Genomic DNA, 16,444 nt, shown 5'->3' with positions numbered 1-16,444 from the left:
TTAAGTCTTAAGAAAATCTATTTTCCCATCACATCGCTTACCCAGGTCTTCAATTGTCTGTAAAACTAACTCTGTTCTTTGTAGAAAATCTTCTTTATATATGCCTTTTTTTCTTTCATGAATTTTAGTTTGTATTTCCTTGTTTTATTTCAGTGTGCTGAAATATTTAGAAAGTAATGTTGGGGCTTAATCTTACCTGTATTTTAATGTGATGTTATTTAATTGTGTCCTTCATTTTATCCATTCTTTCCCTGAGTTAGATGTTTAAAGCAAAGCAGCAGCTTCCCCAAAGCTTGAATCCTTCCCCTACTGTGATATAAAATGCAAGAGGTTTTTTATTTGATATTAGAAGGAGAACAATTGAGATGTCCATCAGGCAAAAAGTAATGGTGATAATTCCCAGTCTGTCTTTTTACTGTCTGTCAAATGGCCCTGATCTGCAGTGAGGTGCCACATAAAAGGCTGGTGTACAAGAGCTATTGGTATTAGGGGAAGTGTGTTAGCATGGAATGAGGATTTATCATTGCATAGAAGAAAGAAGGTCTGAATACACAGATTTTTTTCAGATGGAATGAAACAACTAGTACAGTGGTCCTACTATTGGTTCTTGGCCTCAATCATTTACAGTTTATATTAATGACATGGAGGAGGGAGCAGAGCACACTGTGTCTGTTGCCAACGATATGAAAATGACAATCCTAAGAACTTTCCACAGGGGCACGATTGAGAGCATCCTGACTGGCTGCATCACTGCCTGGTATGGGAACTGTTCTTCCCTCAATCGCAGGACCCTGCAGAGAGTGGTGCGGACAGCCCAGCGTATCTATAGATGTGAACTTCCCACTACTCAGGACATTTACAAAGACAGGTGTGTAAAAAGGGCCCGAAGGATGATTAGGGACCCGAGTCACCCCAACCACAAACTGTTCCAGCTGCTACCGCAGCATAAAAGCCAGGACCAACAGAATTCGGGACAGCTTCTACCAACAGGCCATCAGACTGATTAATTCATTCTAATACAATTGTATTTCTATGTTATATTGACTGTCCTTTTTTGTACATACTATTTATTATAAATTACTATAAATTGCACATTTAGACAGAGACGTAACATAAAGATTTTTACTCATGAATATGAAGGATGTATGTAATAAAGTCAATTCAATTCAAAAGGTTAAAGAACATGCTGTAATGGGGTTAATTAGGACTGCAACAGGATATAGATTGAGTAAGAAGGCAAAAATGTAGCAAATATAAACCAGTAAGAGAAATTTATAGGCAGATTATAATCCAAACGGGGAAAGCCAGCGGACAAGTGAAGTACAGAGGCGTTTATTTGTAGTTGTGCATGGATTGCAAAATCCTAGTAAGAAGGTTAAATGTTATATTGGTCCTTATTGCAAGAGGGCTAGAGTTCAGAGATAGGGAACTACTGTTTAAATTTCACAGGGTATTGGTGAGGGCACACTAGCACTGTGCAGAGTTTTGATCCCCTTATTTAAGAAAGGATATACTGGCATTCAAGGTAGACTAAAAGAGATTCACTAGGCTAATTTCTGGATTGAGGGGGCTATCCTACACAAACAGCTAAAGAAATTGGTTCCATACTTCTGGAATTTAGAAGATTGAACGAATATTGCAAAGTATGATCCTTAAGTGGACCTGTCAGTGCAGAAGTTGAGGTGTTTCCACTAGGAAAAGATTCTGAAATGACAAGATATTGTTACAAAAATAGACAATGGTCATTTAATTAAAATGGAGGTACATATTGATTTCTTCACATTGACGATGGTCCATCTGAATATGTTTCTCAGTGTTTTGCAGTTTGATACACTGGGGATCATGTGCATTCTGATTGTACTGCTGCTGTCCTGAACTTTCTGTTTTAAATCTCAAAACAGAGGTCTGTTCTTTAATTGTTGTCAGTGATGCTTTCTCACACTGTAGGAGAGCAGCCTTGTGTTATTTTAACTTTGTAGAAATCTAATTTCTACAGATGTACCATGGAGAACATTCTAACTGGCTGCATCACCGTCTGGTATTTGGTGGGGGGTTGGATTACCACACAGGATCGAAGAAGCTATAGAAAGTTGTGAACTCAGTCGGCTCCATCATGGGCACTAGCCTCCCCATACCATCCAGGACACCTTCAAGGAGTGATGGCTCAAAAAGGTGGCATCCATCATTAAGGACCCCCATCACACCCAGCACATGCATTGTTCTTACTGCTACCATTAGGAGCTTGAAGCCACACACTCAGCAATTCAGGAACAGCTTCTTCCCCCCTCTGACTGTACTTGAACTCTTGAACATCACCTCACTTTTTTTTTGTACTGCGGACGCAAAAACAACAAATGTCATGATATATGCCAGTGGTATTAAACCTTATTCTGACTGATTTCCCCTCCACTCCTTTTTCTAGAAATGTAAAATCACTCTTTATCCATCACTTCCTTTAAATATCAACAATGAAAGTTCCATCAGAGCAGCCTGCATTGCACTGAGTGGGTATTCACCCAACAACATCTCCAAAGGATTGTGAATGAACTTAGGTGACTGACTATTCAACTGTAACAACACTTTCAAACTCTGCAGTCTCTTATAGCAAATCCCTTGCTATTAGTGATCATATGATACTCGTGAGTTTTGAGGACCAGTATTATGGTCCCCTTTTGCTCCTGATCATGCAGTACCCTACCAGTGTTTTGCCTGCAAACAGCAACATATAAAGATCAGACCTTGGATTTCCTTGTCAGTATGGCTTGGGTGTATTTGTTTGGATCAATTATTAAGCTTGCTGCCCAGTCCACTACCTTGCTGTATCAATATTGGCATAGATTTGAGTAATCAATACAATTGATAGTATTGCTTACTTAGATTTATCCCAAAAATAGGTTGTATACACTACATTGAAATTAGCTATGTTTCTTAACAAGTTAGGCCCTAACAGGAAAAAAAAATGCCCAGAGAAGATGGAGTCAGTAAATATTGTGGGAAAGAAGAGAGTCGGAGAGAAATAACTAAGCCACCGAGCATGAAGGTACAATATTAAGTTGTATCATGATTGATATGTGAGCCAGGTATAAATAATTTGTGTTTAACAGTTCAGAGTGGCTGTGGATAACTAAAGGGCATTTAGTTAGCAGTGCAGAACAAATTAGGCATTACACTGTCTATAAATGCTGAAACTTGATCAGATATTCGTCATGTTTTCTTAAGATCAGACAAAAGATTTTGCTAATTTTCAAGTGTAGCTTCATCGTTTTTCCTTTTAATGAGGCCTAGCACGTTGCTACATTAAGAATTCTTTTGAATCTGGAGTTGCAGGACATGTCAGGGGAAATGTTGAAGAGACCCAAAGCAAGAAATTCAGACTTTAACAACATATGTTGTGATACTAATCTTGGACTTGGAGTGTCAGATTATTTTCTCCAAGGTCTGTGCAGTGACATATTGCTGCAGTATTACACTGTCACCACTAGATGCCCTAAGTGGACTGTTTGCTGGCAATCTTGGCGCTGATACATTGAGCCTACATTGGAACATCATTGATGGCCTTCTGATGGCTTATCTTTCCTTAGTATTAACGGGCTGGATCAGTAGTTAACTCTGTGTTTGCCACAACGCTGAGTTAGAAATGACCTGGAAAACACAACACCCCATTGCTACTCCGTGCTGAGGCAGCTTGGAGAGGTGTCTGAGCAAGCTGAGTGGTTTCGGAGCTCTTGGAGAAGGAGGGATGCTTTGGCAGGATTCTTGTTTCTGTTTGCTATTTGGTGACATTTACTGAAATGAATACAACTGTGCTTCCTTTTCTGGCAGGTGAAGGGGTGTGGGGAATAGCAAGAACAGGTCCAGATTGTCTCTTGCTCACTTCCATTGGCTACACTACTGAATTTGATGATATGGGGCTTTGTTCATAGTTTAGGAGGGAGTGCAGGATTCCCGCAGGTTCCTCTGCTATGAGGTGAATTACCCCATTTGGAGGGGAATGCATATGAAGTGATAATCGGCTGGCACTGAACTGCAGACTAGGAAGTGCCATCGTTATAACCTTTGATACTGGGGACATGGCAATTTATCTCAATGCAACTCATCTCTTTGCTATTTAGGCTAATTGAGTTTCTATGCTTAATCATTCAAGTGTCACAGCAAATGTAGCTGACTTGCTTCTTGCTCTCTTTGATCTTAAAAGCATACGGACAGGTTGTTGCATCATCTAAGTTTCCGGATATCTGCCTCGAACTGGGACTAAAATGTTTCAATCAAGAGAATAGAAAAGAAAAAGATAAAAGAGAAAAGATTAGTTTTAATACCCAATTTGTCATCAGGTGACAAATTTGATCTGAAAGCTGATAAACTCAGGGCAGATTATCAAATGTTGCTTGTCCTTGTAGATGGCTCAACAATGTCTTTCTCTGCCTGTGATGAGTCCTGTAGCCATCCTAGCCAGCTTCAAAGAAAATCTCTTCTCTTGGGTTCAATGTATAGAAGTTCTGAGCTTGGTGCGGTGTCATTAGCAGAGGTCTGGTTCTGCTGTTGGTCCTTAAAAATTCATGACTGGAGCACTACCTTGAAAACAAACCAGAATGATACTGTTTGAACTGAAGGGTTACAGTATCTGAATATCATCTACATACACCTGCAGTGAAGTTCTTAAACTTTGCTCTGTATCCATTGCAATCAATTCATATACTTGCTTTCCCTGCAGTACCAGTATAGATGTGTACAGGTGTTTAAATATTGGACAACTTAAACAAATTGCCTCTGATTATGTACTATCGCTTGGTAAGCCGTGTATCTTCTGTACTTATGGTATTGTGTACAATTTATTTTGAATTTTGTATTACATCAGAAATAATTTTTTTTTAAGTTCCATTGTTGAAAAAATCACTTGTTTTCTTTAAAAAAAAGAATCTTTAATGCTCTTGAATTGACTTTCCTGTTGTGCGTGCAGCATATTTTGCAGTGCGAGTAGGAAATGCCAGGAAGAAGTATAAAGTGTTGCCACCAGCAGTTACAGGATCGCCTGATTTTGAGAGAATTTTCCGCGCACAGTAAGTTTATTCCAGTACACATTAACAGTTTGTATTAGCTCTGAATTGACCAAAGAACTTTTTCCATTTTATTCTCAAATGATTTTATTTTCAGTCTTCTATTGTTGCTCTAATTTTCTTGTCACTAAATTGTAAAAAAAGTTGTACAATAATAGAGTTTTATGGGAAGAAACAGGACTTTCAGCCCACCATGTCCATGCCAATGGTTTTACCCACCCACACTAATTCTATTTGTCTTGCCTTCTATGTCTTGCCTTGTTAATTGCCTGTCATAATTTTAACTTGCCCCTCAACCTGCCTCACTCCAGGCAAAACAAGCCCAGTCTACACAGCCTTCCCCTATAACTAAAGTTCTCTTGTCTAGGTATCATTCTGATGACTCAACTCTGCAATTTCTCAATGACTCAAACTCTGTAATCACATCCATTTATAATGTAGCACCCAGAACTACGCACAATACTCAAGTGTATTTAAGTGTTTTAATATTTGCAACATAATGTCACTATTTCTATGTTCTGAAGCCTAAGCTATAAGGGCAAGCATGTCTTCTTTGCCAGCCTAACTATCTGTATTGCCACTTTCTAGACACTGTGGACTTGAACCACAAAGTTTCTCTGTCCATCAACGTTCCCTAGCGCCCTACTAATTACAGCATATGTCTTAACCCTATTTGACTTTCCAGAAAAGCATCATATTGCACTTGTCAGGATTAAATTCCATCTTCTCTTACTCCGCCCAGCTTTCCATCTGATCCATATCCAGCCGTAAATTCGAAGTGCAGTTTTCTGCAATTAAGTATCAATTTAGTTTTATTAACTGTGAATTAATTTTTAAGGAGTTGAATAATTAACAGGGCTTTTAAAGTGGTGAATACTGTAGGAGAAGAGTCAGATTGACAACTCAAAGTATTCTAATCAGCACCACCACTTCACAACTGTTTGCCCATTCATTAACGCAGCCTTAAAGTTCCCCTTGACTCTGGCTGATATACAGAATAATAGGTTTTGGGATAGGCATTTACAAAACAATCAGAATGCTATACGTCCCTGACAAGAATTATACTTCCATTTGTTATCTGCTTTCCCTTTAAGGACAAGCTCTCTGATATATCTTCGATTGTACAAAGTAAATAATCAATTACATTTTCAATGTTTTTGCCTTCCTTCCTTGAAGATATTCAGCACCATGGTAACTTTCTGCTGTCTGTGTGCATTCTTGATTAATGAGTCTCAGCAGTAAATTCCATGTAGCTGCTTGGCTGTAGAGTACATCGCAGCCGAGGTTGAAGCTGCTCTGACAACATCTTCACACACGTACGTGTCAAGAAACTGGATCAATTTGAGCCTGTTTACAGGCATTTAACATGCAAATATTGATTTTACCTGAAGCACATCACACGGGGTGTAATCTGTGTGAATCCATGACCATTCTAAAATTGGACTGTGCTCTTCAGACATGTTAGAGCAAATCCTGAACTTTACTATAACATATTTGGCAAAGGATCTTTCATTCACCACCAACTAGAAACAGAACTCCTGTGTTCATAGAATGAATGTCGTATGACATTTTCAAAAATAAGGAGCAAATAAGATTGCCAGTGAGACATAGTCCCAGTTCTGAGATCAATATATTGCACACACCATCTGCCAGCCACATTTTGCAAACTCTTTGTTTTTTTTCCCCCATTAATGATTACAGAGCCTTTTTAAGATGTTATGTATGTCTGTGCACTGCGCTGTGATCTCTGCCTCAATGATTATTCAGCATCTCTCAGCGGCATGGAGCTGCTTCTGACTAAATGATCATTTTGAGCCCGATCACTCATGTAGGATTGCTGCAATGTGTTCACCACCATCCCCCTCAACCATTGCCCTTTCCCTCATCTTGAAGGCATCCTTTCACGCAGCTGGTCTATAGCCATCTTGGGAAGAGATGCTTTCCAGTAATCAATTTGGCTTTCGGGAGGTTCTTGTGCAACTGCCACTGGTAAGCACACAGCTCAAGTCTATCAGTTCATTCGCTGCAAGGGACATTACTGTCGTACCTTTCAGAGCACTTTTCATTCAATTTATCATTTTGTTTTGGGGTGGGGTGGGGGGAGAACAGCAAGCAACAAAGTTTTAGAGAAGTTAATTGGATCCAATCCAATATCTTGGCAATACTGTTTCCATTTGTGTTGATTAGCAGTTTGAGGCTGTATCCAGGATTGAATTAATTTCCCAGTATCCATTTTTCCATGTTCCCTTTGATATAGAAAGGAGTCATTTGGCCATTGAGTCTATGCCAGCTCACAGAGAAATCCCATTCCATCATACATGTTTCCTTATAACACATTCTCCCAAAATTGTATCAGTTCCCTCCGGATTCTACCAATCATCTCCACTCTAGTTGGCAATTCATGGAGGCCAGGTGACCAAATCGTATACCTTTGGGATGTGGGAGGAGGCTGAAATAGTTGGAAGAAACCAGGCAGTCACGGGGAAGATGCACAAATTTCACATAGAAATAACTAGAGGTAACAACTGAAGTCAGATATCTGGTGCTGTGAGCAATAGTTCTCCTGGATGTGCCATTGTGCCCTAGCTCAGGACAGTTACGGGAAATTTTTAGAAGGTATTTCATGGCGAAAACTTGCTAGACATTGGAGAACATCTTGTTTCGTGCTGAGGAAACACAGATTGTAACGTTAAAGTGTTCACCAATAGCTTTCTGAATATCGAGTTTATTGAGGGCAACATATCTTAAGGGTTTTCAAAGAGGTAGTGTACAATGAAAGAAAAGGCATCCTGCCAAAGGGGACCAATATTAGAAAGTTTTCCAGAGATCTCTGATTGGGGATAGGAACAGAGGGATCTTCGGGTCCACATCTATAGATCCCTCAAAGTTGCTGTGTAAGTTGATAGGTTAGTTAGGAAGGCATACTGTATGATGTAGGCTTTCATTAGTTGGGAGATTCAGTTCAAGAGTGGAAAGGTAATGTTGCAGCTCTGTGAAACTCTGGTTACATCACACTTGGAGTATCGTGTTCAGTTCTGGTCCCCTCATTATGGGAAGGATGTGGAGGGTGCAGAGGAGATTACCAGGATGATGTCTGGATTAGACAGCACGTTTTACAAGAAGATGTTGTGCAAGTTAGGGCTTTTCGCTTTAGAGAGAAGGAGGGTGAGAGGTCCTGCCGAAGGATTTTGGCCCAAAACATCGACTGTACTCTTTTCCATAGGTGCTGCCTGGCCTGCTGAGTTCCCCAGCATTTTGTGTGTGTTGCTCAGATTTCCAGCATCTGCAGATTTTCTCTTGTTTGAGGATGAGAGATGAATTTTTAGAGGTGTATAAGATGATAAGGGGCACAGATAGCATGAATAACAGGAGACTTTTCCCAGGGTGAAATGGCTAATATGAGGGGCATAATTTTAAGGTGATTAGAAGAATGTGTGAGGGAATGTCAGAGATGGTGTTTTTTCAACACAGAGAGTGTTAGGTGCATAGAACACACTACTAGAGGTGGTGGTGGAGGCAGGTGCATTAGCACCATTGAAGAGATTCTTAAATGGGCACATGGATGAAAGAAAAATGGAAAGCTATGTTGGAGCAAAGAGTAGATTAAAGGTCAGCACAACATTGTGGACCAAATAGCCTTACTGTGCTGTACCGTTTCAGTTTCTATAATTGAGATGGGATGAGTGCAATTTTGGTTTCAAGATGATCTTGGAGGATGTAGATAGAAGGATCTGGGGAAATTCCGGAGGATGGAGACCAAGGAAAAGAAAGTGTGGCTACCAGCAACAAGGTGAGTGGAGGAAAGAAGGAAGGAACCAGTTTGATTGGAGGTGTTTGCAGAAATAGAAAGGACCTATTTATTCCATGAAAGAAGTGGAAGCCAACATAAGTCGATAAAGATAATGGTGATAGTGAAATGGGACTTGCTACCTAGTAGGATGTGGGCAGCCGACTTGAATACGAAGTGATCAAAGATTTCTCTGAAAGACAGGTAAGGAATAGAGGTGGAATTAATTGATCTTCTGTCATTTAGAAGAACTTGGGAGCTGGAAACTGAGTTAGAATTGAGCAGGAGGCTGAATGTGGATTAAAACTCTTCAGCACCATTGCTACTTGTACAAGAGAACTTTTGGTGTCTGTGAAAGAAAACTATTTTACCTACTCAGACTATGGAGAGAATGGTTTGTTTTATTTGCTTACAGCTGCAATCTTTGATTGCCAGTAATTAATGTCTCAGCCCCATTTCTTTTAATTGAGTTATATCCATATAATGATACAGTGCTGGTAAATAATTTTGAAAAACTCTTTAGGTAACATAAGATTTAATTTCACGGAAATATGAATTGCATGTGTGTAACTTCACTGTGATGGCTACATGCCCAAATAATACAAGCACAATTTAAGATACAAGACTTATCTCTCAAGTTCATAGTTATATGTCATTCATACATAAAAACTCATGAATACAGCCAAACGTAGCAGCATTCCTCAAAGGTCAACGTACGAAAGTCATACACAGTACAAAGTGCAAATAGCACATATAAGATAGCAAGTAAACATACAGTCACACAAAATATACAGACTGTATATAGCCCAAGTCCCCGAGTGATATGTCCTGTAAATTGATGGTGCATGGGTGCTATCAGCAAGAACAAGCAGGTCTTAGCAGCCCACAGATAAATATACAAATGCATGAACGCTATGCAGTTTGTCTTCCATAAAGCGAACACCGGGTGGCACCACCTATAGGAGGGACCAGCCCCCAACCCAGCATGGACGCCTCATACTCCATCTCCAGCGTCTCCTCTCCTGGACTGCTGCAACAGGCAAGCCCGCAGCTTGAGGCCTAATCCTCTCTTCAACTGCAGCTAGGCAGCTCCCCTGCCGTCTGTCTCACCAATAAACATGGAGATGCATTTGCAGATTTTACATTACTGGTGTTTAACAGGGTCTTGCGATTGTAAGAGAAAGACCCCAGACAATCACTTGCTGTTAGACTGCCCACTGCTTTCGCACACTGCTCCAAAGGCTCTCTGTAGCAGGCAGTATCAGGTCCAACTCGTCTAACTCCTCCACCAATGAGCAGCTCACTGATGGGGTACACCTGCAGTACTATAAGTTCCTAATATCCAGCATTGTCTTGTGGGCATAAAAAAGATGCTTAAAAAAGACAAAAAGATCTTTGGTTGGCTCCCGAGGGGCCACCATCTTATTGGAAGTCACGGTAAAGTTATAATAAATATATCTTTATCAATTTGTTTAAATCTATTTCATGCAAGTGTTTTCCCAGGCAGAATAAATATGGAAGTCTTATTCTGATCTGATTGTCTCAAGTGGGAAATGCATTTGATTTGTAATCTTTCATGGCCAATAATTACCCTTTTCATAATTTTTACCAAAGTGTGGCTTCCTGTTCCCATCTCATACTAGTGACTATTTAAAGACTATTTGCAGTTTTCTTTCCTTTGCCCCATCTTGAAGCTGCCTGTTCCAAGTAGGGTGGTGCTTATGATTAGAGATATCATGTAGCTTGGAATCTGCAATCCTATTCAAAGCTTAACGCACTGAGAGATTAATTTGAGTAATGTGAAAAGTGATCTAATTTCCCCATTTCTTTCTTCCTTGGATATGGACATTGTAGTATTGCTTTCAAGACTCTAATTCTGAGGATGAGGACTTCCTTGGATATGGATGATGTTGTGTATTGCTTTCAATACCCTAGTCCTGAGGATGTCAGAATACAAATGTCAAACATAACATTTCCAGTTAAACTTCAGTTGTCACATTAAAAGGGACACTTGCACTTGGGTGGTGCCCAATTCTTTGCAGTCGGTGAACCATGTTTAAAGTATATTCTGTGTTGCAATACTGCCGCCAATTTGCACACAGTACGTTTCCCCTCAACAGCAATGACCAAATAATCTAATTTGGCTAGGTTGAGTGAAGGATAAATATAGACTCTAACTCTCTTTCAAAATGATACCATGGGCTGTTTTATGCTTACAGAGAAGGCCTAGTGGACATTGGTCTAGTGTTTTGTCCGACAGGTTGCAACCTTAACAGTACAGCACCCGCCCTTTACTAAAGGCACTAAAGATACAGCTGCTAAGACATACATTCCTAGAAGTTTCACTATGCGTCATATCAGACTTCTGAATAGTTGTTTTGATGTCCCACTTGTGGAAATGTCAACAGAAATTAGCAAGTTTGTATTCATCTCATTGTTGTTGATAACCCAGAACAAATCAGCCATGGTTCCCTGTTTCTGACCACAAATTGCTAAACCTCTCTAAGTAAATATAGTGAAGTCTAAAAGAATCCCAGTTCCATAGTAACCTTCCTGCATCAGCTTCAATTCCACATAACTCCTCATTCTTTAAAACAGCCTGATCAGGTACTTTCAGATAAGGGTGGGGGTTCCAGCCTGTGCCACCAAAGAAATTCGAAGAATAAGTCAGCACCTTCAGAAGAGTGAAGGTTTGATGAGCTGTTTAAAGGAAATGTCTTTTGTAATTTAATGTTTGTTATATGTTTGAATCTATACAGGCAGAACTCGGTTGAATTCTATCCCATGTTCTTGATTGTGTTATGGAGTTCTGGACTGTTTTTCAATCAAGGTGAGCAGTAGTTATCTAAAATTAACAACAGAGCTTCTCCATCGCTTAGACTTGTATTTGGTTAGTTTGATTGCAAGACATATTCCACTAATTTCTTGAGCAGTATGCCTAGCTGAACACATGCTCTATTGTAGGGGAAGGTTAATTTCTCATAATATTATAAGTCTCCATGATACTGGGGGCCATTTGGCCCGTCAAGTTCATGGCAGCATTTGGAGCAATCCCATCAACGTCATGGGCAAAGAAGTGGCAGATGGAATATAGTGTTGGGAAGTATATGGTCATGCACTTTGGTAAGAATAAATAAAACTGTTTATCTATTTTCTAACTGGAGAGCAAATTCAAAAACCTGAGGTGCACAGGGACTTGGGAGTCCTTGTGCAGGATCCCTTAGAGATGAACTTGTGGGTTGAGTCTGTGGTGAGGAAAGTAATTGCAATATTAGCATTCACTTTGAGAGGTCCAGAATATAAAAGCAAGGCTGTTATAATGTCAAGACTTTATAAAGCACTGGCGAGGCCTCACAGGGAGTATTGTGAGCCGTTCTGGGCCCCTTATCGAAGAAAGGATGTGCTAACAATGGGGAGGGTTAAAGGAGTTCACAAAAATGACTCGGGGATTGAAAGGCTTGTCATATGAAGAGCGTTTGATGGCTCTGGGCCTGTGCTCACTGCAATTCAGAAGAATGAATGGGGATTTCATTGAAACCTATCAAATGTTGAAAGGCCTCGATAGAGTGGACATGAAGAGGATATTTCCTATGTTAGTGGAGTCTAAGACCAGAGGACATAGGCTCAGAATAGAGGATGTCCATTTAGGATGGAGACGAGAAATTTCTTTAGCCAGAGAGTGGCGAATCTGTGGTATTCATTGTCACAGCTGCTGTGGAGACCAAATCATTGGGTATACTTAAGGCAGAGGTTGTTAGATTCTGGATTAGTCAGGGCATGAAAGGATATGGGGAGATGGCAGGAGAATGGGGGTGAGGGGGAAATGGATCAGCTACAATAAAATGGAGGAGCAGACTCGATGGGCCAAATGGCTTAATTCTGCTCCTATATCTTGTAGTCTAATAGTCTTATGGAAATACCCATAGTCAGGGAATATACAAACTTCGTACAGACAGCCCCGAAGATTTGGATTAAACCAGGTCGCAAGACTGTGAGCTTTACTTGCAGAGCCATTGTGCTTCTGGAGAGCACCACAGTTGAAGATAAAATAACTCTGTATTCCCTTCTACATTTTAACTTGGCTCTGCAGGGGGCTGACAAAACAGCACCAAAGTAGAATAAGGATATTTAACTTTTCCACTGTTCTCTGAAAATGCTGTAAAATCTCAGCAGGCTAGGAAATACCATTAACATTTCTGGTTGAAGACCCTTCATCAGAACTCAAATGTTAACCGGTTCTCTGAACTGCTAAGTTTTTCCAGTGTTTTCTGTTTTTATTTCACTTTTCCAACATCTGCAGTTTTTTTTTGATTCTCAGAAAGTGATGTGGTGTGTAAGTGCACTTCCCAGTGTGACACAGCAGAATAGGTTTGAAAAATCCTGGCCTTCTCTAACATTGTAAGCTGCTGTTCACCAACCTTGGCGGAAGTTATCGCCATGTTTTCACCGTGATTTTCGATTGCTGATCCCGGATTAAGACTGATAATGTGCTCTCTTTGTTCAGGATTGAGCAAAATCAGACTTCATTGTCCATCTGGAGAAATCCAGTCCATTCTACTTATGGACCGAACATTAAGAATGAAAAGTCAACCACATTGCTATGGGACTGCTCAGGCAGGCCACATCAGATAAGACCATTTTTCCCTGCAAGTCAATAATGAACCAGGATGGGTTTTCTCACATTGAGGTGGTTTCATGCTGGGCTTTTACTTGTAGATACATTAATTGTTAATCAAGTGATTTAACCACTACAGTACTACACCCAATCTTTTGGCACGCGAGGTGAGCAATCGAAAAGGATTTGTACAATACTCCTTGAGTTGTTATTTCAAACAATTAGAGGGAGAGTTCATTGAAAGAGCAGCTGGATCATGCAGGTGAGAGTCAGTGGCAGGGCTAGAGGCAGTCTATGGCACTCATTCAGGGTGGGGTTTATTTCAAGAAAATGGTTAGGAAAGATAGGTTTGGAAAGAGAAACGAGGTGGTCAGTAAGGCAGGCAATCAGTTCAGGTTAGCCTGAGGGTAAACATATTGAGTGGGTGTGCCTGTTGGACCAAAAAGAAAGTATCTAGATCACAACTTGGATTCACAGAAACGGCCAAGGATATAGTTAGCCTTTAGTGTCCATGAGCTTCTTCTGGCCTACCATGATGAAGATGTATAAACACAAGAGATTCTGCAGATCAACACAAAATGCTGGAGGATCTCAGCAGGTCAGAGAATATCAATGGAGAAGAATAAACAGTTGACGTTTCGGGCTGAGAGCTTCCAACACTGATATGAAGGTTAGCCAACACGTTACTCACTCATGGCATCAACAAATGTTTGTGCACACAGTTATGAGAGTTGAACCATGTGATTAGTTACCGTTCTTAAGACTACAGGATCCTTTTTAATTAATCCTGAAGCAGATATAACCATCTGGTTAAGGATTGTCTTGGAATGCAGTATATTTGTATAATTTCACAAGCATGATTTATCTTTTTAGTTTTTTAGTCTTAGAGCATTCAAATGTCAGTTAGGGCAGTGACATACTCCTCCTAAGGATATGGGAGATCAGGGAGACTGCCAGTGTCCCCGAGGACTTCACCTGAGGGGAGTGTGTCCAGCTGCAGCTGCTGACTGACTGTGCAAAGCAGCTGGATGCACTCAGGATCATCCAATATGTCGAGAGTTTCATAGATCTGAGTTTTAGCGAGGTGGTCACACTTGAGGTACAGGCAGAAAGTAGCTGGGTAACATTAGGAAAGAAAAAGAGAGTAGGCAACTTGGGCAAGATTCCCCATGGCCATTCTCCTTGAAACTAAGTCTACCATTTTTGGATACTGTTGGTGGGATGGCTGTTCAGGAGAAGGCAGCAGTAGCTGCAAAATTAGCGTAGGGGATGGGATCCAGATTTTTGGCCCATTAGAATCTCTTTAGTGCAGAGGTAGCTTGCACAAGAAGGGTGGGTTACACCTGACCCGGAGGGGTACCAATATCTTGGCAGTGCTGTAAGGGTGGGTTACACCTGACCCGGAGGGGTACCAATATCTTAGCAGTGCTGTAAGGATGGGTTACACCTGACCTGGAGGGGTACCAATATCTTAGCAGTGCTGTAAGGGTGGGTTACACCTGACCTGGAGGGGTACCAATATCTTAGCAGTGCTGTAAGGGTGGGTTTAAACTAGATTGGCAGGGGGCAGGATCCCAAGCATCAAGGAGGCAAAGAAGAGGCTGGAAAGTGATGCAAAAGTCGTTGATACCTAATTGAACAGGTATGACAGTCTGGAGAATGGCCAGGAGCAAGGAAAGTCAATTTGGATTAAATTATAATTATTTTGTTGCAGAAGGTCAAAGCAGATGAAATTAGGGCTTATATAGTTCTGTGGGACTGGGATATTATAGCCATTACAGAAACGTGGCTACAAGAGAGACAGAGCTGGCAGCTTAATATTCCAAATTTCACAGCACAAGTCAGAGTTACTTTGAAATTACTGAGGAATCATCCAGTGAGGCTTTATGGGTGGAGCTGAGAAATAAGAAGGGAATGGTCCACATCGGTGGGATTGTGCTATTGGCATCCAAGTACTCAATGTGAGCTAAAAAACCAAATTTGCAGGGAGATTGGGTTAGCATAGTAGGGGTTAGACTGCCAGACTGTTAAGGGCTTAGATAGGTGACATTCATTAAGTGTACCTGGGAAAATTACCTTGGGCAATAGATAGAGGGCCTTTCTACGTAGAGGGCAAAGCTCATCTTACTCTTGGGTATTAGGGTGGGGCAAGTGATTAAGGTGATAGTGGGGGTGAACGTTAAGACAAATGACCATAGTTTTATTAATTTTAAAATAACTATGAAAAAGGACAGAACTGGACCACAAGTTCAAGTTCTAAATTGGAACAAGGTGAGTTTTGACTGTATGAGACAAGAGCTTGCAAATATCTGATTGGAGTAGTTTGTTTGCAGCCAAATGAACCACAAGCAACTGGAAGGCTTTTAAAGGTGAGGCAGTGAAAGCTCAAGGTTTGTATGTTCCCGTTAGAATGAAGGGCAATGCTGAAACCCTGGATGATGAGGGATATTGAGGTCCTTGCTGGGAGAAAAAAGGCGGCATGGGTCAGTTACAAGTAGCTGAGATCAAATGAATCCCCAGATGAGTACAGGGGATGCAGAAGAATACTCGAGAAGGAAATCAAGCAAGGAAACAGGCATGAGATAACTACTTTGGCAGAGAAGATTAAAGAAAATCCAAAGAGATTATAGGAGTATTTTAAGGGAAAAGGAGTTACAGAGTCCTCAAGGACCAAAGGGAACACCTTGACACGGAGCTGCAGAAATGGGTAAGGTCCTCAATGAATATTTCTCTTCATAGAAAAAGAGAAATGAAAACTTTGGAATTAGAAAAGTAAATGGGAAGGTCTTGGAGCTCATTAGCTTTGCAATGGAGGAGGTGCTGGATGTCTTGAAAGGTACGAAGCTAGACAGGTATCCAGGACTTGACCAGCCTTATCCAACGACACATGGGAGACTTGAAAAGAAATTGTTTAAACTCTGGCTGAGATATTAGCATCTCCATTAACCATGGGTGAGATCCAGTGTAGACTGGAGGAAAGTGAATATT

The 16,444-nt window shown here is 40.7% G+C and overlaps 1 protein-coding gene across 4 annotated transcripts in view; it reads left to right on the top strand.

The window, feature by feature from the left end:
• mgst2 (microsomal glutathione S-transferase 2) overlaps nucleotides 1–16,444 on the top strand; it is a 76,898-nt gene that overhangs the window by 44,927 nt on the left and 15,527 nt on the right. For 3 of the 4 annotated variants that reach the window (XM_063045074.1, XM_063045071.1, XM_063045073.1), the window contains 3 exons: nucleotides 4,958–5,057; nucleotides 6,948–7,043; nucleotides 11,601–11,671. In XM_063045074.1, the coding sequence (XP_062901144.1) occupies nucleotides 4,958–5,057; nucleotides 6,948–7,043; nucleotides 11,601–11,671 (267 nt within the window). The remainder of the gene's footprint in view (nucleotides 1–4,957; nucleotides 5,058–6,947; nucleotides 7,044–11,600; nucleotides 11,672–16,444) is intronic. The other variant, XM_063045072.1, reaches the window with a different exon arrangement.

The sequence above is a fragment of the Mobula hypostoma genome, chromosome 4, assembly GCF_963921235.1.
Source record: "Mobula hypostoma chromosome 4, sMobHyp1.1, whole genome shotgun sequence".
Taxonomy (NCBI): domain Eukaryota; kingdom Metazoa; phylum Chordata; class Chondrichthyes; order Myliobatiformes; family Myliobatidae; genus Mobula; species Mobula hypostoma.
This window is presented reverse-complemented; position numbering and strand designations above follow the sequence as displayed.